Here is a 23,817-nt window from a genome sequence, read left to right as displayed (position 1 = left end):
GCAAATGCATCGTTTATTATCTGCTTTGGAATAACAAAGAGGGGAGCCCATCAGCAATATTAGCTCCGTTTGCTAAAAAATCAGCCACAAAAGCAGCTGCTGGCAGTACTTCCATGGGTCATCTTTATTTGGGAACTGCTTGCATTGAGACATAACTCTGGTGTGCTCTATAGGGGATGCTTGTGGGTTTTTTTTGTTTGTTTTGTTTTGTTTGATTTTTAATTATTATTTTATTTTTTTAATATAGAAGTAATGGTGAAGAGGTAAATGGATGAATGCTTTGAATTTACTTCAGGTTTAATGGATCGTTCCCGTTCTTGAAAGCTGCAATATTAACTTTTCAGAAGTGTCACAACCTACTTTTCCAGTGCTGTTGGTAAACAGACTAACAACATGCAGAAAACCCATCTGTTCTTGCTTTACTGGGGACTTCATCAAATACCTCATTTTTCATTGAGTTCTTATTTCTCAATTAATTGTTCCCATAAGAAACATACTCAGTATCCTCCTTGTTGCTAGATCCCAGGGTAAAATCTCCAGATGAGAATAACCTGACTGAAGTAAATTGGCAAAAAAAAAAAAATCAATGATGGAGATGGCAGTCCAGTGACTGGAACAAATCCTCTCTTAAAAGAGCACCATGGAAGACACAAACAAGAACCGCTTTACACCAATCCTGCACATTATTTATGTTGGAAATAGGAGCAGATTGTGCATGTTGTCAGCAAACCCTAATCTAGCATCTCAGTGATATGTGGCTTGGATTTTGCATGGATTAAAATTGCTGGCAGCCCCTGCAGACGGGGAGTATTTCAGAGCAGAGCTGCGACGTGGTTAGTGCTGACTCCTAAATCTCGCCGTGGCTTGTTCGCTACATCGAGTGGCAAAAAAGCCAGATGAAAAATGCTGGGAGGGAGTGAAGGAGGAAAGAAAAGGGCTCGGTATTGTAAATGGGGATGAACCAAATTTGTTTGGCTTAGATGTGGACCAGCCTGTGCAGGGTTCTGCAGGATGCGGATGTGAGACTGCCAGAGCGCATTGTGAGGGTCTTGCTCAGAGGCAGAAGCCAAACGTTTGCTGCTGCCTGATGATTTTTGCTCCCTTAGCAGGCACAACAAGACCCTGAGGTAGGCTTCACCATCTCCTCCCTGCCGAAGGGCGCCCTGAGTAGTCAGGAACTGTGTAACGGTCAATACGTTCCTGTATGTTGTCAGACCTGGAAGTAGGGATTGCAGCTATATAGCTAATATAACCGTATGTGTATTAACTAGTATAACTAATTGGCAGCCCTTCGTTAAGGGAGTGGAGGCATCCTGCAGCTCTCAGCTGCATGGGGACAGCACCAGCGCCTGCTCAAACTCAGCATCCTTGGAAAGGTGATTTAGTGATTTACTGCCTGCTGCGTGCAGTCAGAGGTGAGGTGCAGCAGGATGGGATCCAAACCGAAATGGCCCCGGAACCCAGAAATGGCTCAGCACTTCTGGTGTCCCTTGTTCCTCCCACCAGGTACTGCTGGTGGGTGCCCCTGTCCTGTCATGGTGCAGAGCCGTCTCCAGCTGGGCACCTCATTTAACCACCACAAGTGTGGGCAGGCACCTCATTGAGTACCGAGGTGTGAACGCAGCCAGCAGAAGCTTTCTTCAAATCCTTTCCTGCTTCCTCTGCATGGAAACTCTTCATCAACGGGACAACAAACTTTTTTGAAAAAGCATTTCCATGTGTGGGTGATGGTGGCCTGTGAGAATGAACAGCAATGGGCTTCCCCCTTTCACAAATTTAAAATTAATTTTCCAGTAGAAAGCCAAAATAATTTATATGAAGTATTTTAATTTGGAAATGCTGAAGTCGGGCAGATGCAGGGCCCATGTATTGCTAACAGTTGTGTTTCTTTTTGGACTGCGTTCTGAGAGATAGATGCCTCCTGCAGGCACCTTGCCACCTTGCTGTTGCGGTTGTGCTGGTCCCTTGGCAGGCCTGCTCTGAGAACACATGCCCTGGGGACACTGCCCCAGGGACACCCACCCATGTCACTGCAGCTGGGCCGAGGCACCACCGAGCCGTGAGCATGGAGCTGAGCCTGGCCCTGCCTGCCCGAGGGGCATCCTCCAGGTGTGTAACAGCTTCCAGCAGCTCCGTTTTAAACACGACACTCAGAAAACAGAGAAATAGATGGGAAAGGGCAAGCCGCTCCATTGCAGAGCTTGCTGATGTGAGCTGCTGTTAGAAGCTGTTGAAGCAGGTCGCTCTGTGGGACAGGCGAGCCGCAGGGAGCCTTGGGGGCGCGCTGCCCGGTGCCTGCAGCATGATGAAGGGGCCGCTGCAAGTTGTGCAGCTTCCAAAGCCTGGGCTCCCCGCTGTCACTGCTGGGTTGGTGTCACCTTTAACAGCAAGTTCTTAAAAAGCCGCGCCAGTGTCTGAATCTCCTAGGGGCAGGATAAGCTCCTCGTGGCAGCACGTTGTTGCTGCAGCACTTCATGCAGCTGGCAGCGCAGCCCCGGCAGGGCTCCTGGGCAGCACAGGCAGGCGGCGTGCTGCTGGCCGAGGGGGAGAGGCTGCTTTATTTCACGTCCCAGTTCTAACTGCCTTTTTTTTCTTTCCTTTTGACATAGCGAGCTCTTCCAAGAGCTCTTCTGTGAGCTTGCTGAGGATGTTGAACATCATGCTTGTGACTTCGGGGACAGTAATTTCTAAAGCGTGCTTTTGTAAGGAAATAGACTTGCAGAAATAATATCATCAGCCTGTTTGTTTTCTTCAGGGTTTGTAGAACCTAATGTTCTGTCTCTTTCTGGCATCTGGCTATTACAGCGTGTTTTAGTTGCATTAAATAGTCAACAATAAGCAACACAAAAGCTTGAGTTACGTGTGTATGGGAATAATGAGGCGAAGTCGTGGATGGCTCTATTTCTGCACAAACAGCGGCTGGCTATCTTGACAAAATGCTTTCAGGTAATTACTGCTATGTTTTAGATCATTTTGACGTGTACTTATGCAATGTATTTGATTTTCATTTTCGGTGTTTTGCTATAGGGAAGGAGAAGGAGCACAGGAAATGTACAATGGGCAAGCGTGCTTTACTTACTCTTTCATTTCTGTTTCCTTATCAGCAAAACATAAATCTGCAGCTTGCTGGCAATGAAACCATATGGTAACTCTTCCTGACAAATCGATTTTGCAATACAGATAATCCTGGCTATGCATGAGAAGAGATATTTTGGATTATTGTGTCTTAATTCTTACATTGCTCTCTATTTTTCAGTGCTTGGAAATTATGTATTTGGCTTTTTCTGGACTCAGTGGCTTATGTGAATTAAGAATTTATAGAGTAGGCTCCTCTTCGATGTTTTGACTTTGGGGGCAGTTATTTGTTGTATGAAATAATGTGTTTATTTGCTACAGCTAATGCCCTTCTTCTGTGCTGTCAGACAGCAGCAGCAGACTGAGATTCTTTTCGAACGCTGGGTATCGTCTTAGTGTGAAGTCAAGCTAAGAAATCAGCTCTTGCTTTACAGGATGCACAAGCACCTCTGAGGCATTTGGCTCCTGGCACCCTCAGCCACGCTGGCCGATGGATGGCTACTGGTGGTCTCGGCTCAGCCCAGCTGAAGCTGCGTGTTGGCGTGGTGCACGGTGTGGACGAGGTGCTTTGTGAATGCTTTTCAGCAAGTCAAATGAAGAAGCAGGAGTCTTCACAGCTTCTGCTGGAGTTCAAAATCGAAAAATGATTTTCAGCCTTTGCTTCATAGGGGTGTATCAGCAAATGAGTTTTCTTCTTGTGCTTAGGAGTAGTAGCCAGGATCTAACAATGCAAGCAGAGCACAGCCTGGGACTGGTGAACAACTTAGGAGTAGTGGGAGCTGGGCTCTGGAGACACGTATCAAATCTAGGAGTGATGCCATGAAGCTAATCAAAACTAAACACATCATTAATTTTGATGTTTATTGTAAACTGCTCACAAATGGCTGATAGACAATGTCTCATGCATTCCTCCCAGCTTTAGGTGCTGGCTGCCAAGTGTGAATCTGTTGGATTTGAGATGCAGTTATTGCAAAAGCTGCATGAGCAATATTTAGTTTTTTTTTCTCGATATTACATTACTATGTACTAACAGTTACTGCAACCCGAGAGCTGAACGTGATATTTTTCTAGACGTTTAGAAAATAAATATAAATCCAACTGTAAATCTGGCCAGCACAAGCGTTTATGCAGTACTTGTGTTTTACTTCAGCAGCCTCAAATGTGGGCCTCAGCTGAAAACAAAAATTCCTGATTGCGGTAGGTTTAGTCAAATACACATACCTGAAGAGTATTCAAAGGATAAACCTATAGAGCACATCTGCTTATATAAGTATGAGGATGGAAGCTCACTGAAACAATTGCTTTCTGGAAATTAAACCATAAAATTAACCTAGCAGAAAAGTGAATGCAATGAGGAACCTCAAGAACTTTATAGATCCTTAATAGCAAGGGATGCTAGAGCTACAAGCAGGTCTTACAAATTAATTCTTAGAAGACTCTTGCTGATGAAAATTAGGGCAAATCTGATCCAGAGATGTTAAATCTGAACTTGGATAAAATTCACAAACTCATACTGGCAAAAATCCATGTATGCATTTCAATAAAAGCTCTTGTAAAAAGGAGAAAGTAGTGATGCCTTTAATGTTTAGACTTTGGTGGGAAGAAATTATGTTGAAAATCTCGAAGAAGAAATGGTATTTCTTCTACAGCCAAATGCAGATACTTGAAATATAGTTGATGAACTTTTGGCTAAGGTTCTGTGTAAATCCAGCTATAGAAGCTTTCAAAATTGTCTTTTATTAGATGTTGTCGAGAGGAGTCTTGAAGTTACTGCCTCAATTACATCCATCCAGGAATGTCACCTGAGGATGATATAATGCTCTTAAAGCCCTGACCAAAGCAAGGAAATAGCCACAGCTTAATGGGACGTTGGCTAAGGAAAAGCTGGAAATCTTTACAGTGTTCAAGTGAAGAAAATATTTTAAAATCCATGGCTCATGAATAATGCAGACAAGGTCACCGACATCTGGAGGTTTTAATCACTCTACTTGTACCATTATGGGCAAGGACAACGCAGGAGAGGGCAAAGAGCACCTGCACCAGCTACAGCTGCACCTATCACTCAGGATGGTTAACACTGGATTAAATGAAATATGTCCTGAAGGAAAAAGCTGAGTGCTAGGTTATCTGTTCTTTGCAGAGAAGAGGCTGAATAACGATTCTAGGTAAACTGGCAAATCTACTGAAAGAGTCTAATGAGGGCTGTCTAGGAGGCTTAGCAAATGCAATTTGATTCAGATTTGGTTCTGAATTACTCTCTGCATCTCTTGCAGCTAGAAGTGTCACTGACATGAACTCCAAGTATGTGATCTGGTACCTAAAAATAGCCTTGAAATTGTAAAATGCGAAGAGGTAGGTACTTTGCAGCTTATGCCGATGGTTTTTCGCGGCAAGTGTCTGAGTGGTCCAGGTGGAAAGGAAAGCCTGAACTTGTAATGTGCTGAAGTGAGGAGCAGGATTGTGCAGGTGACACACCTCACATGTCCCAGGAATCGGATGTGGGAGGGGAGGACAGGGGATCAAGGGAAATGACAGAAAATATTTGCTCTTGTTGAGGCAAATTGCTGCAAGGAACGGAAAGAGGTGGCAAAACAAACAGAAATAATCTGCATGGAATTACAGAAGGCATTTTTTAAAAATCTAATGCTCAGTGCATATTTACTTAGTAGATTAGACAAGTAATTGTCACTGTGGCTTTTGTTTGGTCTTTCGCTGAGATTCCCTTGGTTCCATTTTTTCCAGGGAGTTGGGTTTTTTAAGAGCACACACTGAAGACGGGCAGTAAGCCTGGCTCCTGCGGCTTGATTGGAGCAGCTTAATGTTAATTAATGAGGAGGGGTTTTAGGTATGAAAAAGGAAATAGATTTGATATCAACGTGTAGCTCTGTCCAAGTGCTCTTAAGGAGGCTATTAAAGCTCTAAATTTCTTTTTACTTGTACATGCGGAAAGCATATTTTCCTTCTTTTTGTGTGTGTGTGTGTGCCACCATGGTGCTTGCAACCCTGGCCTCACAAGTGCCATCCCATTGCCTCTGCCTGTGGCCCTGCTGAAGTCATCTGGAAGCCAGCTGAAAGATAAGGAGCTTGGATTCTGATGCAGAAGCAGTGCTGCTATTTAGTAACTGTTAAAAAGGGGTATATAAAGCCTTCCCCAGCTTCTGTCAGTGCACAGGAACAGAGAAAATGCGAGTGTTGTTGTCTCTGAAGTACAGCAGGATATTATCTGTTGTCTTAATGACTGATCATTAAAATTTAAGTTAAAAATTAATGTGAAATAATGAATATTGTGGCAATAAAGCTCAATGTATAAAGCTAGTGGCTGACAATAGGTTGCTGAGAGGAGAACAGCTCATGACTCAAAGAACAACTGTATGAACTGCAAAAAAATAGAAAGAGAAAAGCCTAAGGAAGAAAAATGTACTACAAATGAAGGATAAAGCAGAACTCGTAACTTGAAAATGGAGATGTATGTAACCATGCTGTAGGTGCACGTCTGTCTCTGTGACCTCTCCCTGTACAATGGCCCTTGAACCTGGTGGCTCATTTCAGCCGAGGTTAGCAGAGGTGCTTCAGAGATAGGGAGATGCTGGAGGGTTGTGAAAAGGTGCTGCCAAGGAGACTGGAAGGCTGAGGTATGCAATCAGGCCATTGGATCCTGGGAAGGTTGCACAGGGAGGCTGTGTTATGAATATTCCCTGCATGGAGGATGCCAGCCTGAGTACTTAATTAAACACTTGGAGTCAAGCAAGGTGGGAATCGGTAGGAGACCATGCCACTCATAGAGTAAGTTTGGTGGGGCTTTTTGCCTTTTTTTTTTACTTTGATTTTTTTTTTCCTTTTTAATTTTTTAATATGTAGCAGACTAAGTAGATACTGTTGCAGGATGACTACAGCTTCCTTTGTGCTGGGATGAGAGCAGCGGGGCTACTGAATGGCACTGATCGGGTTTTGGCCTTGGGTGGGTGCTTGGCAGAGCAGGCAGCACTGCCCTGCCAGAGGTCTTCTCTTTGTTTTACCCAGCAACTTGGACTGATTTAAACTGAGGTGAGTCTTTGCTTGTGGCTCTTGTGTTGCATTGTTTCGCTTTGTTTTTGTTCTGCAGGGCAGTGCAGTCGCATATTTCCTCCCCAGCTTGGCACACTGGAGATCATTCACGGCAACGGCACCGCCGTGGGGACGGTCATTGCCTTCCAGTGCTCAGCTGAGCACCAGCTGGAGGGGCCGGGCATCATCACCTGCGTGTGGAAAGGGAACGGGACCCAGTGGACCGCAGGCATGCCCTCCTGCAAGCGTAAGGATCTTCTTAAACAATTTCCAGTCCCTCCGGGCCCTGGTGTATTTATTTTGCCCCATGTATCTCCTGCAACGTGAGGATTAATTCTAGACATCTGCGCAAGGAAAAGGACAAATTCAATTTCCTTCAAAGTCGCCCCTGTTGACTGTAATTGCACTCCATATGTGTTCTGACATCATTAATTATCATGACACAGAAAAGACTGTCAGATTTATGCCTGGCCTTACGTCACTGCCTCCAGTAGCGTTGCACCCAGAATAAGCGTGGCTCCGTGGCTACAGGGTGTACTGTTGTTCTTTAGAAAATGTGCAGATATGACCAACTAATCTACAAACATATTTGCAAACCCTCTAATCTACTGGCATTCTTTTCTGAAGGTTTGCTGTGAAAGAAACACAGTGATATTTTTGAACAATTTTAGGTTGCTGCCTGTGGGCAGCTGCATGGGAAAGTTACGGTATTAACAAATAGCATTTGAATGGCAACAACATTGCCTACCTTTCATGCTGTGTTCCTTCTTAGTAATTTGACTAGAAGTAGACTCTAGCAAAACTCTAATATATGGTACCTCTAAGCTTTGTGGTGTTTGAATTGAGAAGCTCGGTCTGTATCTCAGACTGTGTATCATTTAAAATCATTGATAGATGGGTAGCTCTCTTACACACTTATCAGTCCTTCTGAAATGCAGCTATTCTTATCTTTGGTTTGTGACCCTATTAAAGAAAAGAAATGAGAGAAATCCTCCCCTTGAGAAGCTGCAGCAGCAGAAAGCTTTGTGTGGAGCTCCACTGAACCATTTCTGGAGCTTGTATTCGTGTTGTTGGAAGAACTAGATGAGTTTTGAAGCAAGATAAGGTTTAGTGCTCAGAATGAGCTGGCAGAGATCTGCATTAGCTGTGCCACACCACATTCCCACTCCTCCTTTTGTCTGGATAATTCATTTCCCGTGTCAGATCACTGTGAACATGGAGCCCTACAGATACCATTCCTTCCATCTGCTATCCTTCACCCGAGCAGAGGAAGACTTGGTGTGTTTCGTCACTGCCTGCCAAATAGGATAATCATAGTACAGAGCCATTCTTGCTATAAAGGGCTTCTTTAAACTGACCTATCCTTTTCAGTATTTGAGTTTGCAGCTCCACTCCTTGTTAACCATTGATTAAAAGAGTCTGGCAGCTCATCTGCATTTGATATACTGATGAAGTTGTGCTTTTTAGCTACTGCAGTGCTAAAGGCATTGTGTTTAATTGCAGTGCTAAAATACTTGTGAACAATTCATCAGTGGCTTATAAACAGGGGATTTTTAAATAGCCCAATTTAAGGCCTGCATAGCTTTAAGTTGAAGCCAAGATACTTTGATATCTTAACACATACTGAGGTGAAAATCCTCATTAAACTATTATTAGCAGAAGTGTGAAGCACGTAGGTTTCAGCATGGTTTAATGAAAATGTGAGAGAGAGGGATAAACGTGCTGACCTCAGAAATGTGCTTTTGTGTTTGGTTTGCTGCAGCCATATCAAAATATGAGACTTTTGGATTTAAGGTCGCAGTGATTGCCTCCATCGTGAGCTGTGCCATCATTCTGCTGATGTCTATGGCTTTTTTAACCTGTTGTCTCATCAAGTGTGTGAAGAAAAATGAAAGGAGGAGGACTGAAAGGTATGTCAAGAAAAGGCTTTTAAAACTGTCATCATGTGTACCCCATTGCTGTGAGAGCAGAGAACTTATAAAGTTCCTTTTCAGGACTTGATGCTTACAACATTACAGTGATGTTAATTACTTCAAATTCTTCATTTGTAGATTAGACTGTAGGTGTAGAAAGGCTTGGAATTCAAGACTATTTAGGCACCTAATTTCTATTAATATTGGATGACCTAAGTGGGCCTGGGCAAATCTGGATTTACCCAAAATTATGCAGAAACTGAACGTGCAAGTCTTATTTGCTGTCCCAATCTTTCTCGCCTTGAATTATTTAAGTTTGGCTGTGTTTTCCCTTCTTTTCTTCCCTCTCTTTCCTTTTTTCCTTTGCTCTCGTTGAACTCTGCTGGGAAATTTAATCAACGTATGTCAAAACCATCCAAGCCCTCACCATCTGCAAAATCTACTTAGAGCTGTCACAAAGATGCGACAAACGAGTGCTGGAAAGGAAAGACATAGGATTTTGTCATCTGGCTCGAAGCACAAGACGGTGGGCAGAATTATAAACAGGCAATGGAAGAAGTAAAACTCACTCACCCAGTCCATTATAAAAACTTAGTGTGAAGGGTGACGGAGGGACCAGTGCTAAAGCCAAGCAGCAGTAGTTCATGAGAGCATCCGCTCAAACTCATGTGCTGCACAAAGTTTTCTTCATGCTCCTCCTTTTTATTTCCCTCTCACTGTTCCCAAAACTGCATGTAGCTCGATGGGATGGCTGCACCCTGTCTCAAGCCAGTAAGCACTTTTGTTGATTTTTGACCACCTTTTGTTCCCAAGAAGTGTTTGAATTGAGGTGAGGCAGCGGTGAAGTAGAGAGAGTGAGGAGGGCACAAGTGAAGGTCTCTGTGCTCCGGGCTGTGTTTTATCTAGAGCTGTGTGGCAGCCAGACTTTCTCTTTGGGGGGAAATTCTATAATTTCAAAATCTGACTGTAACCAAAATACAGGCTTTCTATTCCCCTTGAAAGGATTTTGCATGGCAAAAAAGTCTTTGGTGTCATTCCTAGTATTAGGTTTTCACTGACAGCATGAAATAATTTTTGAAACGGAAGGGATGACTGACACTTGTAGAATTGCTTCTTTTCTTTTCGATAAGACTGTTCATATCAAAGTCCTAGTTCTTCATTTATTTTAAATGAAGTTTTGTCAAAATTAGCCATTCACATGACTTTGATGTCTTAGTATTTCTTTCTTACAAAAGGAAAAGACCTTTACACTGGACGTTTTGACCCGGTTCTGTCATCAGGACATAAAATGATTCTCTTTGCAGGCTTCTTGGTTCACTGCTGCCCTCTGTCCTTCCTGCTGTCCCTTGAGCCAGTGGCTTGAGCCTGCCCGATGCAGGACCGGCTGCAGTGCTGCAGTGCTCTGTGGAAGCATGGCAGGTGTTGTGTGGTTTGGCCCCCTGTTAGAAAACAACTGAGATCATACAGAAACTGTGTTATGTGAGAAAGAGTATCGCATCCTGGCACGAAACTTTCTCAGCTTGCAGCCTGTGCACCCAAATGCCAGATGATCTGCCTGCAGTGTCTGCCTCACTGCAGCCCGGAGGGTCTGGGAGCTTGGGCAAGTGAGGGTCTGCACATAGAGACAATCTCTTGTTTCAGGTCAGCTGATGTAGTTGGAAAATGTGGACCAACTTCTGGATGCACAAAGCATTTCTTAATCTGAAAAGAAGCTGCAGGTCTGATAATACGAGCTGAGGACGCTTGGGAGGGGGCTGGCTAAGGAAGTGTCTCTTAGACCCCCCTCTGAAAGAAAAGGCAGTCTGGTCCTGCAGAGCAGGGAAGGCATCCTCATCTGGCCTTTGGCTTTGAAGTCTGCCTGTACACTTTTTTTTGGCTCTGTTAATAGGCCTATTAAAAAAGGTCACCTCTGCCTACAAGCCTGTCTTCTAAGATATCTGATGATCTTTGAAGTGCCAGCAGGACATGCCATCCTGTGCTTTACCCTGCATTTGGAGAGACAACAGACAAAAGCTTCTGAACATCCTCACATAGTGCGGCCTCCTCACGGAGCTCGTCCTGCTGCACAAGCATAGTGCCCGTTTTCTTTGGTAGAAGCAGAACTGCATTCTGAGAGGACAGAAAAGACATGAAAATCAGCGTTGTCAACTCTCAGAGTCTTGTTCCAACAATCTTAATCTTGTCCCAACAGCTAGTGTGAATGTCTGACTGTGTGAATCTTAAACTTCTTTTAGAAACAAGAAAAGCAGTTGTGATTTTTTTCTTAACCGCAGAGCTGTAGAGCACAGCATGAGAAGAGCCTTCAGCATATCCAGAAGAAAATTCAACTGAACAAGCCCTACTCTTAACAAAGGCAGTAATTACTGCCTCCAGTTCATCTGTTAAACCTGCCTGGGGATTTCTGAATCCTTTGGAATGGCAGTGCTGCAAAAATTCGCAGAAAATATATATTTTTTTCAATAATTTATTTCATAAGAAGGTAATGCTCTGTAGTCTCTTCATGTAGAACAGGGTCTGGCCTGGTGTGGTGTCACTGATAAAGGTGTCTATAAAGAACACTGACACAAGACCATTCCTTAAGTGACTTTCTCTATTACCGAAAAAAAAATCTACTGAATCAAATATATATAATTACTGGGGTTTTGGTCCTTTGAACTATCCACAGGTGCTTGTAAGACAATTGCTCTTTGTTGCTGGTGTTTTTGTTTGCTTGTTGTTTTTTTTTTTTGTTTATTTATTTATTTTTGAGGAATGCTAGATAATGCTAGATAATACTTAAAAGAACACAATTTTACAGAATAATATTCATGCAATTTAAGACACACTGTCCCTTAAGGGAAGGAGATATTTAAGTTTCTGGAAAATTGGCTTGCACTTGAAGTTCAGCGTGTATTTAAATGCTGTCCTCAGTAGACACAGGTGTAGATTTAAACTCTGGTGAATGAGGGCTGTGGTCAGAAAAAAGCTCAGATATGTAGCTGTTTATTGCTGTACTGTATTTTACCCTTCGCTTTATTCACAGAGATATGCAGCTGTGGTACCAGCTCAGAACTGAAGAACTAGAGAACATGCAAGCTGCTTACTTTGGTTATAAAGGAAGAAATAACAACAACAACAAAAAACTCAGGAATAAATCTGTATTTGATGACGTGACTAACATGGCATATGATAACCAAGGCTTCTACAGGTAAGGCTTTTAAAATGTAGTGGGTTTGAATGAGTTTGTTGAAGAATGTTTAGGGTTTGTCAAAGATGCATTGAGGGGACTGCCCCTGGGGAGGATGTGCTGTCATGTACGGCCAGGGTGTGCGCTGGGGGCAGCTGTGCTTGGGGCAGGCTCTGCTGCCTTGTGTGCTGTGTTAGTGCAGGCAGGGCTTGCTCGCTGGGGCAAAGGGAAGGGATTTCTTTGAACTTGCCTGCCCTGTGGGAGTTACTGTTGCCCAAAGGTAGCACAGCAGAAAAACCAAGGGTGACCTGCACCCAGCACTTAGCTTCTTTCACCTGCTTGCTGTCTTTCACCGGTGCTTGGTGAAGCCTGGTCTGCAGAGAAGGTTGTGCCAGATTAAGCAGAGAGAGGTTTTTAATTGGCTTTGTTAAGTTGATGCTAAACTGCAGCAGGTAAGTCGCTGGGCATTGCTGTTGCATGGTGTCAAGGTGCCAGCTTGCGTAAGAGCCTTAAGAGAGGAGCCAGCCAGGGCAGCTGAGGCTGTGCTGCAGCCCAAGGTGAGCACCGAGTGCTAGTGTCAGTCCCTCAGTGACCGTGAGAGTTCCCTGGAGAAATATTTCATTATCAGTGTGTCAGGTTAAGCACTATGGGATCCTAAGCTGCCGGGTGCAACTGCAGCATAAATGCCACCAGGGTGAGAACCCTGACCCTGTGGCAAAGAAATGGCCAAGCTGAAAAGATGTGCATCCTGTAGCATGGATGCATGCATGGTGGGCAGACACACATTTTGTTCAAAATCTCTCTGAATGTGTCCAGATGTGTTGTTGCTAACAAATGAAAAATAGAAAAATGAATACGTGTCAAATTCTAATCACCGTTTTGCTATTACCATCCATATAAATACATGCTGTTGTGTTTTTGATGCCCTTTGAGTTCTGCTTCATCGTCATGTGCATCCTTGTTTATTTTTAATTCACTGCTCGCTTGTACAGCTTTTATGAACAGCAGTATCTGTGATTTGCAATGGTTACCTGCTGAAAACAACTTTATGCAAATTATAAAACTGCTTCCATGTCACAGTGCAGCTGGAAATTATATTCAAATGGAGCATTTACACAAAAGTCTGATGGCTGTTTAATCAATTCCTAGCTTTGGGTGACTTCGAAAGATGTATAAACCTAATTAAATGATGATTATAACCTAGACAGTTTTCAGAAGACTCCGCAATTTTTAATTTTGGGCATCTTCAATCTGTTACAATGCAAATGCTTTGTAAAAGTATAATCTGCTTTTAAAATAAAATGGATAAACTTACAGAGGGCTGTCCACAGGGGTTAGTGCTCTGCTAGAGCCTCAGGCTCCTTCTGGCTCTTATCTGCACCACTCCACAGGGCAGAAGCTGTTGTATTGTGTTTACCAAATACTGTACATCTTAACTGAAAGTAGCAGGGAATATACAATTCTTCTGGATAAGCAGCTTCTCTGGGGCCAGATGTCAACAATTTTCTAATTTCTTTAGAAAAATGGAGAGCGTATAGATCTCCAGTGGGAAAAAGCAGAGGGCAGGAGGATAAAGCCTGTGAGCTCTTCGGTTTTCCTGCACGGAACAATGCAGATGCTGTGTTCAGCACCGGTGTGTGCGTTACCACCCTTCTGGTACACGAGAGCCACTGTTAATCAAGGCCTGCTGGACTTCGTGGTGCAGAGGTGGTGTGATCCTGGCCAATTGCTAGCTAGAGCAAAAATCAGCCAGAAGAGCCGGTGTATCAGGCTGAGCACACCAGAGCCAACAGTCTAGCATAGTCCTCCATAGAGAATGGAAGCTGCTTCTAATCAGAAATGGAATTTCAGCTGTTATAGACTTAATAGAACTGTCTTGGAATCGCTCTAGGAACAAGCGTGACCTGTTATCTGTTTGTGCCACACTCCCTTTCTTCACCCAAATAAGATCTATTTAATCAGGGTTAGTAAAGATGTTCATTTCTCCTGTTTAATTCTGTTAAATGCACATACGTGCGCAGGATGAGATATGGAAATTATGCTGATGCCTCTCATGCCACATCTGGAAGATGGCAAGTGGTCTGTCAGCTCTGTGTTTCGCTTGTGAGGCTTCATTTTTGTGTGTAACCATCAGGCCAGGTCTCCCCATCAGGTGCCTGGGCCTCACTGCCAGCAGCAGGACGGCGCGGGGCAGGTGGAGCTGGCTTGTGCTGTGAGGACTGCTGGCCTGAGAGACGTTTACTGCCCGGTTATTTCTGAGGTGCCTTTCTCCATTTAACGGGAAGCACGCTGTTGGCAGCCTCTGTCTGAGGCGTTTCTTACCTGTGCGTGCGGTGCCGTGGTGTTACGGCCTGCATTGTCTGGGGCAATGGGCAAAAGCGTTTGGCGTGGTTGGAAAACACAGCAAGTACAAGGGCAAGCAAGCCCAGAAGAAAACTTAAATATATTGTCTGAGAACTGAAGTGTGCGTACATGTTCCTGAACAAACTGAAAGGTAATTTAACTGAGGCTTGTGCTAATGTTTCAGACATCTGGAGGAATTTGTGCAACATACTGCTAGGCCTCTAGCGGAGTCAGGAATCCTGCTTTGTTTTTCTCATAAGGAACTGCACTAAGAAGGATGGGAGGCCGCCACTTGTCAGCCTGCCCTTTTCCTGAGGGCTGCCAGGACGTCTCTGGGTTGTGGTGGGAGATGTGGCACTGGGCTCCTCGCCCCAGAAGGGCAGGCAGAGGATCAGCGAGTGACGTCGTTTTTACCACTGCATTTCCCTTCTGTGCAGAAGGTTGTTGTGCTGCTTTGGTCTGGAAGAGTTGGGAATGCCTCCACCCTTGAAGAAGACCCTCTTGAGTGTCTCAGCCTATTTTTGGCTAGACAAGGATGTAGGTTGTGCTGCCTTTCAGACTTCATTGAAATAGGTCTAGGGACTAACCGTGTAACATCTTGGTTTGCCAGTCTACGGAACAAAAATGCTGTAAGAATAAATAAAATAAAAAGCCAGTTCTTTCAGGCAGGTAAGGTATTGGTTATGTTTTATAGCGTAAGGAGTAAAACACTATAATTTGTTAAAGTGATGCCTTTGTTTGCTGATGAGATAATTTTGACTGTAATGAGGTGCCATAACAGAGATCCAGAATGCTGACATAAAAGTTATAAATAATACAGGAGCCCAGCTGTTGGACAGCAGAGGCTCCAGCGTGTTGTTCTGGGACTGCCTGCCATGAAATGAGGTCCTTTTTCCCCTTGTGTTTGAAGCTTGGAACAAATGTGATGAATATGTAGTTTTGCTGGGAAATATTGAATTTTAATGACAACTACTGTAATTATAATGAACCCCACTCTGGCTGCTTGGGTACATGAACAAATTGCTTTAAAATGCCGAGAAATAGGTCTATGAGTACCTGGGATCATTACGGCGTAGTCTCTGTGGATGCCAGCTCTTTGGGGTGGATATAAGGAACCATAAGGAGATTTAAAAAAATCAAATTGTAGCAGAAGCTCTTACATGCAGGAGCTGCAAGCATTTACAGCATGTTTACTCTTTTGTAATGTTTGAATAGTTAACTAACATTGAGTAGGGAACGGCAAGTTACAAGGCGCAGGGCTGCTGGGAGGGACGTGTTTTCCCCCACGTTGCTTCTCAGATGTTTGGAGCCTGGAACAGAGATAGCAGTTTGCTGCGGGATGCAGGGGCTGGAGACAGATTAGCTCGAGGAAAGGGTCTGTCAGCTCCAGGAGGGGAGATTAGCTGCAGCTCTGTGCCCGCAGCCAGAGGAGAGCAATGTCCGACAGCCTGCGGAGCAGTCCCGGGAGGCGGCGAGGCAGAGGCAGGGCTTGTCACCACCGGCTGTACCGGGAGCAGCTCGCCCAGCCGGGATGCAGGGTTCAGCCGGAGAGAAGTCTAAAATCGGGAGCGTGTTCTGCAGCCTCTAGCATTTTAAGATTTAAGTCTTCCCAGTTTCGTGGGAGAATGAAAGCAGGATTGTTGAAGTCGTTCATCCAAAGTGAGAAGCCTTCCTCAAGACAACAGACAGCATCATGTCTGCTTTGGATTAGATGGTCACCGTGGGTCTCACGGGGACATTTGGTATTGCTGGGAGCTAGCACGTGAAATGCCATTCTGGATTTAAGAGTTTTTTTGCAATTGGTATGTTCCTAAACAGTAAATGTTGGTTTTGAGTCTGTTCTTTTCTAATGAAAAAATATTTTTCCTTCCCAAAATGACCCCACAGAATCTTTCTCTGGGATAATTCACCTGGGCAAGCACTGCCTTGAGATAAGCAGTCCTCCTCCAACCCCAACAAACACCTCTGTGGGCTGCGAGGCTGCCAGGGCCATCAGTCCTCTGCCTTGTCACAGCACAGGCAGCATGTCAGTAATGAGGAGCCTAACGACGCTGTCCTGCCTCTGCGCCAGCTGCTCATGGTGTCCGAGAGAGGGAGGTGAACACCAGCAAGGGGGGATATTAAAAACACCGGTGTCGATAAGAAGAGCGGGGTCACCCTAGCATACTGCTGCCCTGGGCGGTGTGTAACTGTCCCCCTGGGACGAGTTCGTTCCTGCGATCCCCTGCCTGCAGTAAGGCAGAGAAGTTCGGCAGCTTGAAACAGCAGCCGCCTCTCTTCCATGAAGCAGTGCTAGCCCTGCCTCTGTGAGGAGTCACAAAAATGTGCCCCATCTAGCAAAACCATGGTGAGGGCAAACTGCATTTGGCATCCACAGTCAGTAAAAACACAGACGATGCTTGTGCATAGCACGATTGTTCATCTGCACATGAGAACGACAGCTGTCCCAGGAGAAATGCTTAGAAGTAGTAGTAAGAAAAAGCAGAGAGAACTTGTTTCAGTTTGCATCAACTTCCTAATTACGGTAAGAAATAGCCACACCTAGGGAGGCCTCTATTTTCTTTGCTTTTTCAGCATAGCAGGCCTGTGACCTGTGCTGGGCTAGGCACTCCCTTGACTCAGGGCTGTGCTGTTATTTTGCAAGGGAGAGTTGATGGTCCGGTATTTTCCACGCTCAGGAAGAGCTGAATTTAACTGGAGACTGACTCCTTTTCATCTTCTGTCAGCCAAGAGGACAACCAGAAAGAAACTAGCCCAGCTCAAAAATACATCTAAAGAGCAGCAAAGAAATTCGGTGATTTTTTTTTTTTTTCCCTGGTGTGGAAGCATTTGGAAGAAGCCATGCATTCAAGATTTGGACTATGCTGAGGTGAATTATTTTACAGAGCTCTAGGCCAAGTTATAAAACATTCTCTATGAAGTAGTGATCTGAGTGCAGGAGTGAGTCAAATGGAAAAGCCCATGTCTCAGTAGGTTTAAAGTCCTCCTTTCAGATATCCACTACAGCTGGAGCTTATTATCAAGAAGAAAAAATGTCTTCTGCAGAGAAGCAGGCTAGTATATTCTCCCACAGAAAGTATTTTTAGTATCTGAAATTTTTGTACCAGAGCCCTTTCTACTACAAGATGCATTACCAGTGTACCTGGCAAAAAGCAGGTAAGGGCAATCCAACAACAAAGATGTCCAAGTGAAAAGATTTTGCAAAACTAAAAATGAACCAAAAAAAAGCCAACGTGCTCTTAGGAGAGGCAGCCTGGCGTTTGAGTCAGTCCAAGAAACCATACGTGGAGTTGGTGAAGTTAGCTCATAGCTTTGGCCTCCACAGTAAAACAAAGCGCATTTTCTTTTTCCTTTTGATTTAGTGACTATAATGGTTGAAGTTTTCCACTACCTTTTATAAGGCATTGCATGGGAGGCGCAAATCAGAAACTCATGTTGCTCTAAATAACATTACTGTGTGCCCAGGCTTGCTGAGGAGCGTGGCTGTAGGCCAAAGGACCTCTAGAAGCAGGGACAAGTGGGGGAATAATACATGGCCACATTCCCACCTTTCCCTCTGCCCCCTGAGGGCACTTTCCCAGCTGCTCTTCCCCTCTGAATATGTAAACAGAAGAGGTTAACAAGCTGAGGGAGCTGATGACCTTTCACTAGCAGGATAGTCTTGTGTGGGTTTACTGCAGTGAAAGGGGACAACATTTGAAGAAAGGCCCATACTGAGAGACAAACTGCTGCAAAGCTTGTTGGAGAACAAAAGTAGAACAAGAAAAAAAACCACACCGGACCTGCCAGAATGACTGCTGTCAAAGCTCCCCAGCAGCAGTTGTAGCTCCAGAAGATGCAGCAGGGGAAGAACCACGGGAGCAAACCATCTACAATAGCAGCTTTGCAAGACAGTTCAAGGTCCCCAAAGGCATCTGCTGCATCTAGCAATGCCACAGAAGGCTTTTGGAGTTCCTACTGGGTTGTATCTTCAGTAGATCCATTTTCATAGTAGAAGTCCAAATGCTGTGGGCCTAGCTGAAGATACCTTTGCCTTGTGAAAGGTCATCAAGCCTTTCCCCTACACACAGAGACGGATCTCTGGTTCTGCCCGAATTCTCCGTGCCATGTCCTGACAACTCTGGCTGCACAGAGGGACAGCTCTGTGCTCATTTTTTCCCCTCTGAGCCCAGCAGGGGCAGCTGGGCTCCCACCTGGGCCCATGCTTGGGGTAACCACGTGTGGGTTACCCCCACACTTTGTGTCTGGTATACCTGCAGTCTAGACGGATGTGATGTCTGCTCCTGTTTCCAGGCCTGTTGAGATGTTGTAAAGAAAATATTTTTTTATTCTGGCATTTCAAGATGCTGTGTTCCTGCACTGTTCGTTTTTAAAAGTCGTTCTGGGTATGTGGCAGCGAAAAGTGTGTTTTCCTGAGGAAACTGATTTATCTGGGTGCTTTTGAAGGTCAGCTGTTTACCAGAGGGCTGGACCCCTCTCTCCCTCTAGAAAATCACTGTTTTCTTTTATGATCAGCCTTGCTGTCAGGAATTGCTCAGGTTTGTCTGAAAGCCCAGGCGTGCCAAGCTCAGCCCCGTGGGTCCCGCTGCCCGAGGACATGGTGTGTGTGCGAGATGGTTCGCAGGGCGTCCTCATCAGCCTGCGCTGCCATGGATGTGGCCCTCCCCGCTCTGCTGCACGGCTTGGGTTGTGGAGAGCCACCAGCGGGCTCCTCAGCTGCTGCAGGAAGAGGTGGGGGACTGATGTTAATTGATATTAATTGCGCTCCATGGAGCATGCAGTGAAAGACTGCAAATGGCAGGTGCCACGTTTGGTTTGGTTCCCTGCAGAAGAGGGGTGACTGCATGGCTCTGAGGAGTGGAGGGGAGGACACCCAGCTGGCGAAGGCACAGCAGAGGGGCAGATTTCCTTTTCAAGCCCTTTCCGTAGATCACTGCCCCCTGCAAGTTGTCCCACGCTGAGCTTCTCCATTCATTTTCCCCACGTCTGTTATTACTGTGCTTTGTGCTTCCCCTACCTTTCAGAGGCTGGAGTCCTCCAGCACCTCCTGACACACCTATTTCAAAGAAACACCAGGCAGAGGAAATGAGCTGCGGTTTCGTCTTGGGGCCCTGTCACAAAAGGCAGGATAGCTAGCTGCTAAATTTGACCTATTTCTGAATTTCAGTCTTAATTGTCGCTGCCATGAGTGGGGAGGGTGTGTGCCCAGCACCATGTGCTTTCAATAAAGCTGCTATTATTGTTTTCCTAATGATTCCATTATTACCCCAGAGTATTGTACAAGGTCACCAGACATACAGCAACAGAAACCCCCCTCTCAACCTCCAGTGTAAAAATCTCTTTTCCAAGCCTGTGCCAGCACCAGCCAGCACTGCCATGACCCCACTGCTCGGCTGTCCCACTCACAGCACTTCCCTGAGGGCTAGGATCAGCTCCCCAGCTGCAGAGCAAGGTCCTTGCGGATCTCCTAAAACCACTGGCAGACGGTGTGGTGGCTGCTTGTCTCCCCAGACAGGAGATCTGTCTTTATTTCCCCTCCCAGTTCTACCAGTTTCACTGTGTCCGCCCACCATCAGGGTGTCTTCGCAGTGTACTTTCTTAAATTGTTCAGGAGTTACAGGACGCGTTTCCTGTTTGCTTAACATAATAGAAATAAAAATACAGTGAAAAAGCAAGTAGAACCGACCAAACCAAGAAAGCCTCGCTCCTGTAGTTAAGCCATTTGCATCCATCCTTGTCAAATGTAAAGTATCAAGAATCTAAATAGAAAATTCAGCATTTGGCGTTCTTGTATGGGCTTATGTTTCCAGATAAGAGCACAGGGAGGTCTTCTGGTCTACTTACCGTGATGGTTTGGAGTAGCCCTGCTGGAAGTTGGCCTTAAGGAAAATGGAAGTGGTAGGAAGAGGCCAAATTTCCTCTGTTCATGGATAAAGCCCAGGGCGCTGCTGAGGGTGGAAGCAGCAGCTGGAGCCGCTGTTGGTCTGACAGCCATGTGTGCAGGGGGGAGCCCTGCACCTTCATCTGTCCCCTCTCAATTCTGCAGCCCTCTTCTTAGCTCTCCTCAGCCTCTGCTAGCTAGAACCCCACTGAATTCACTGTCCCTCCATTGGTTGTAGGGTTCAAATACTGCTTGAAGATATCTTCTCCCTGTTTATTTTCTTGCTTTTAACTTGAGGCTCCTAGACGAAGTAGTTAAACCTCGTGTTTGTGTGGTGCATCTGAATGCAGCAGTGAGTGCAGAGTGCCTGCCATCACCTCATCCTCGACCTGTTTCAGCCCATGGGCAGCTTACCAGTTTGTGAACTGAGAGGAGCGGGCTGCTTGGCCAGGAGCACAGCTGTCCTCGTGCGCTCTCAGCCAGCTTGGCTTCTGCGTTGGCCGTGAGCTGTGGGTAACTGCAGCTCCACAATGCGCAGCTTTACAGGAGACGCTGGAATGGGGTGAATTCTGCAGGAGCAAGCTTTATTTATTGTGCAATAGCCATAATACCTGAATTAGAAATATAATCCTGGCAGGGCTATTGCACAGCTACCCTGTGCAGAATTTTGTCCTGGTTCGTCTCCCTGTACGTGATCTTTTGATGTGATTTTTGTTTTGTAACTATTGACGACCACCTCCAGAGGATTGAAGGGAGTTACTTGCTGTATAAGAACCCATATGCACAGCACAGGTGTGTCAGAAGACTTCCTTTTAGGCACTAAGGCTGGCAGCATTGCCCCAGGCAGCTGCTGTTCCCTGGTGGAAGATGAGACACCGCAGGCGAGCTCAGATGTTGTTCTGCTGTCAGACACAAAGGCACGTGAGGGCTTGTTGGCATGCAGAGGTTACAACAGTGCAGTGGTCAGTGCAAAGTGGGAGAAGTCACCAGGCTACTGTTTTGATGAGTAGATGAGTTTTGTGTTGTCCAAATTACAGGTGGGTAAATTCTGCTAACCCAGGCACTCCTTGCTGAGCATGTTGTGCCCTTGCTGATGCGGTGCCTTCTCCCATCAAAAGCAGAGGTGGTTTAAGATGTCTTTACACTACCTGAGTGTAGTTTGTGCCCCAAATAATTTTGTCATATAGCTTTCCAGTGAAGAGCAAGATTTATTGTCCTCTTCGAGAATGACGTATCTGCAATGTCTGTACCAGAGCAGCAAGGCTGTGGTTATTTGCTAGCTATGTCGTTATTTTCTGCTGTTCCCCTGTGGGTCTCTGGGTTCCTATATGTGAGCACGACAGCCCTTCCTGTGAGTGCTGCTGCCTTTGTGCAGCCAGTAAATGCAGCAGGCAGGCTGCGCTTCCCAAACAGCTGCTCACATGCGACAGGGTAAGGCTGGGCTGCGAGCCGTGGGTGTGCGGCTGCTGCTGCACCCAGCGGGTAGGTTCCTCGGTGAGCCACCTCGGGTCAGCTGCTGGTGCTGGGCCAGCCCCGCTGCGGGTACCCTGACACGGGCCCAGCCCATGGACCCCTCCTGCACGTCCAGCAGCAGCGAGGGCTGGCACGAGCCAAGGTGTGGCAGCGTGGTGCGGGCATCACTGGCAGTTCTGCAAAGAACAACCACCACCCCTCCTGGGCACAGCTGCCCGCTGTGCTCCCAGCAGTGTCCTGATAGCCAAGCAAGGACTTTCCTTATGCACCACTCTCAGCATTCAAGGGCTCTTAGTAATATTCTTCAGGTAGCACAGCATTAAACTGAACCCAGGGACTCGTTCTATGGCAAACAAATCTGTTCCAACCGCAGATAAAACCAACCTCACCAGTCTTTTTGATCAGCTTTTACAGAGAGACAATTATTTGCCCTGTTGCTGCCTACTGTTTTTAATGGGGGAAGAAGTGAGCCCATAAGTTACAGCACAAGCTGTTGTATGCCTAATGTGCAAATAAAACACGCTGGAAAGTTCTGTATTCTTTTTAGAGCGAATGAAACTGAAAAAACTTTTTTTCCTTCATGCTTACAGATTCCAGGAGGAGTGGACTCGGGACATCGCAGCCCCAGGGCGTAGCAAAGACAACGTTCAGCTGCACCAGTTCAACAGCAGCAGTGCACCTGTGAGACAGGTGGTACCAGGACACAGTGCTGCAGGACACGCAGTGAATTCAATACACGTGGTTGAAGTGTATGGACACAAGGATAGATACAACAAACCTAGCTGTCAGATACCTGGATAGCTAGTGTCTGAAATACACTTGCTTCTCTGGACCAAAATGAAATTTGGATAGAAATAACGTGCCTTAAAGACAATGCAGAAAGCTAACTACTCATTTGAATCTGAAAGTTTTATATACTCCAAGATGGTTATTTAACGGAAATACTTAAAGGTTTGATATAACTAAAATAATGAATGTTGAGGCTGGCAGTCAGCAGCCATCCTCTGCAGTGTGCTGTGTATTGTGACAATGGCAAAAGCATCATATCGTTCTTCTGTACCTCTAGAGAGAAATGGTAGCCGGTTTGTATCTTTGCCTCATACAAAGTCACTGACGATAATTACACATAAAATTACAACCTTCTTTTAACCTGTGTTTTTTGTAAACATTTCAGAAAGAAAAATCCCCCATATTTTTACACAATAGTATGTTAGAACTACAATAAAACGTTTTTAATTAAAAGCCCCCTGTGCTTTGCATAAGGAAGGCCATATTGTTTGATTTATTTTCTATGTATTTAGAGGCCGTGGCAGGTGGGGTGCAGTACAGGCACGTCCCCAGCCCGCCGGCGTGTCCGGGAGGTGCAGCACACAGAGGGGCGCCTTGCTTGCGGCGGGACCCTTCACCTTGCCTGGTAACACCGCCGCTGGGCAGCGATGGCTCATGCTGCCATGACAGCGCGGTGCGGCTGTGGCGCAGGTGGGAAGGCAGCGTGGGGACAAGTGCTGCGGCCGAGCACGACACGCAGCAGCTGCATGCAGCAGGAGCGCGCTGCAGGAGGCACGGGATGTCAGGACGCCGGCACAGGGCTCAGCGATGCCTGCAGCATGGCCGTGAGTAGCACTGAATAAAGGGACGATGCGGTTTTTGGAAACGTGTCTTCTTTTCCTGTTATCGGTCTGTTCGTTGTGTGAGGTTTTTCTGCTAGATTTTTTTTTCTATTTTGAATAGTTAAGTAACTGATACAGCTCTTACTCTGCTGCTTATATGCACACATGCATGTATCCTATAGCTGCAATATGGTTGTTTTCGTTCAGGTTGAATTGTTATTTATTCTTCCACCATCAGGTGTACGGTCACGTTCCTGTCATGACGGAAATATGATCTTACAGTAAGCCCCAGTAATTGTTTTATTGTCCCGC

At 45.6% G+C, this 23,817-nt stretch overlaps 1 protein-coding gene across 9 annotated transcripts in view; it reads left to right on the top strand.

Moving 5' to 3' along the window:
- Positions 1-23,157, top strand: part of SUSD3 (sushi domain containing 3) — a 71,649-nt gene extending 48,492 nt beyond the window's left edge. For 5 of the 9 annotated variants that reach the window (XM_013187769.3, XM_013187768.3, XM_067003252.1 and 2 more), the window contains 4 exons: positions 7,178-7,366; positions 8,882-9,029; positions 12,055-12,219; positions 22,486-23,157. In XM_013187769.3, coding sequence (XP_013043223.1) covers positions 7,178-7,366; positions 8,882-9,029; positions 12,055-12,219; positions 22,486-22,696 — 713 coding nt within the window. In that variant the 3' untranslated portion in view covers positions 22,697-23,157. Of the gene's footprint in view, positions 1-2,553; positions 2,947-4,682; positions 5,241-5,348; positions 5,428-7,177; positions 7,367-8,881; positions 9,030-12,054; positions 12,220-22,485 lie in introns of those variants that run through there. The other 4 variants (XM_067003254.1, XM_067003253.1, XM_067003255.1 and 1 more) reach the window with 4 other exon arrangements.
- Positions 23,158-23,817: the final 660 nt, after the last annotated feature.

Source organism: Anser cygnoides, chromosome 10, assembly GCF_040182565.1.
Source record: "Anser cygnoides isolate HZ-2024a breed goose chromosome 10, Taihu_goose_T2T_genome, whole genome shotgun sequence".
NCBI classification, from domain to species: domain Eukaryota; kingdom Metazoa; phylum Chordata; class Aves; order Anseriformes; family Anatidae; genus Anser; species Anser cygnoides.
This window is presented reverse-complemented; position numbering and strand designations above follow the sequence as displayed.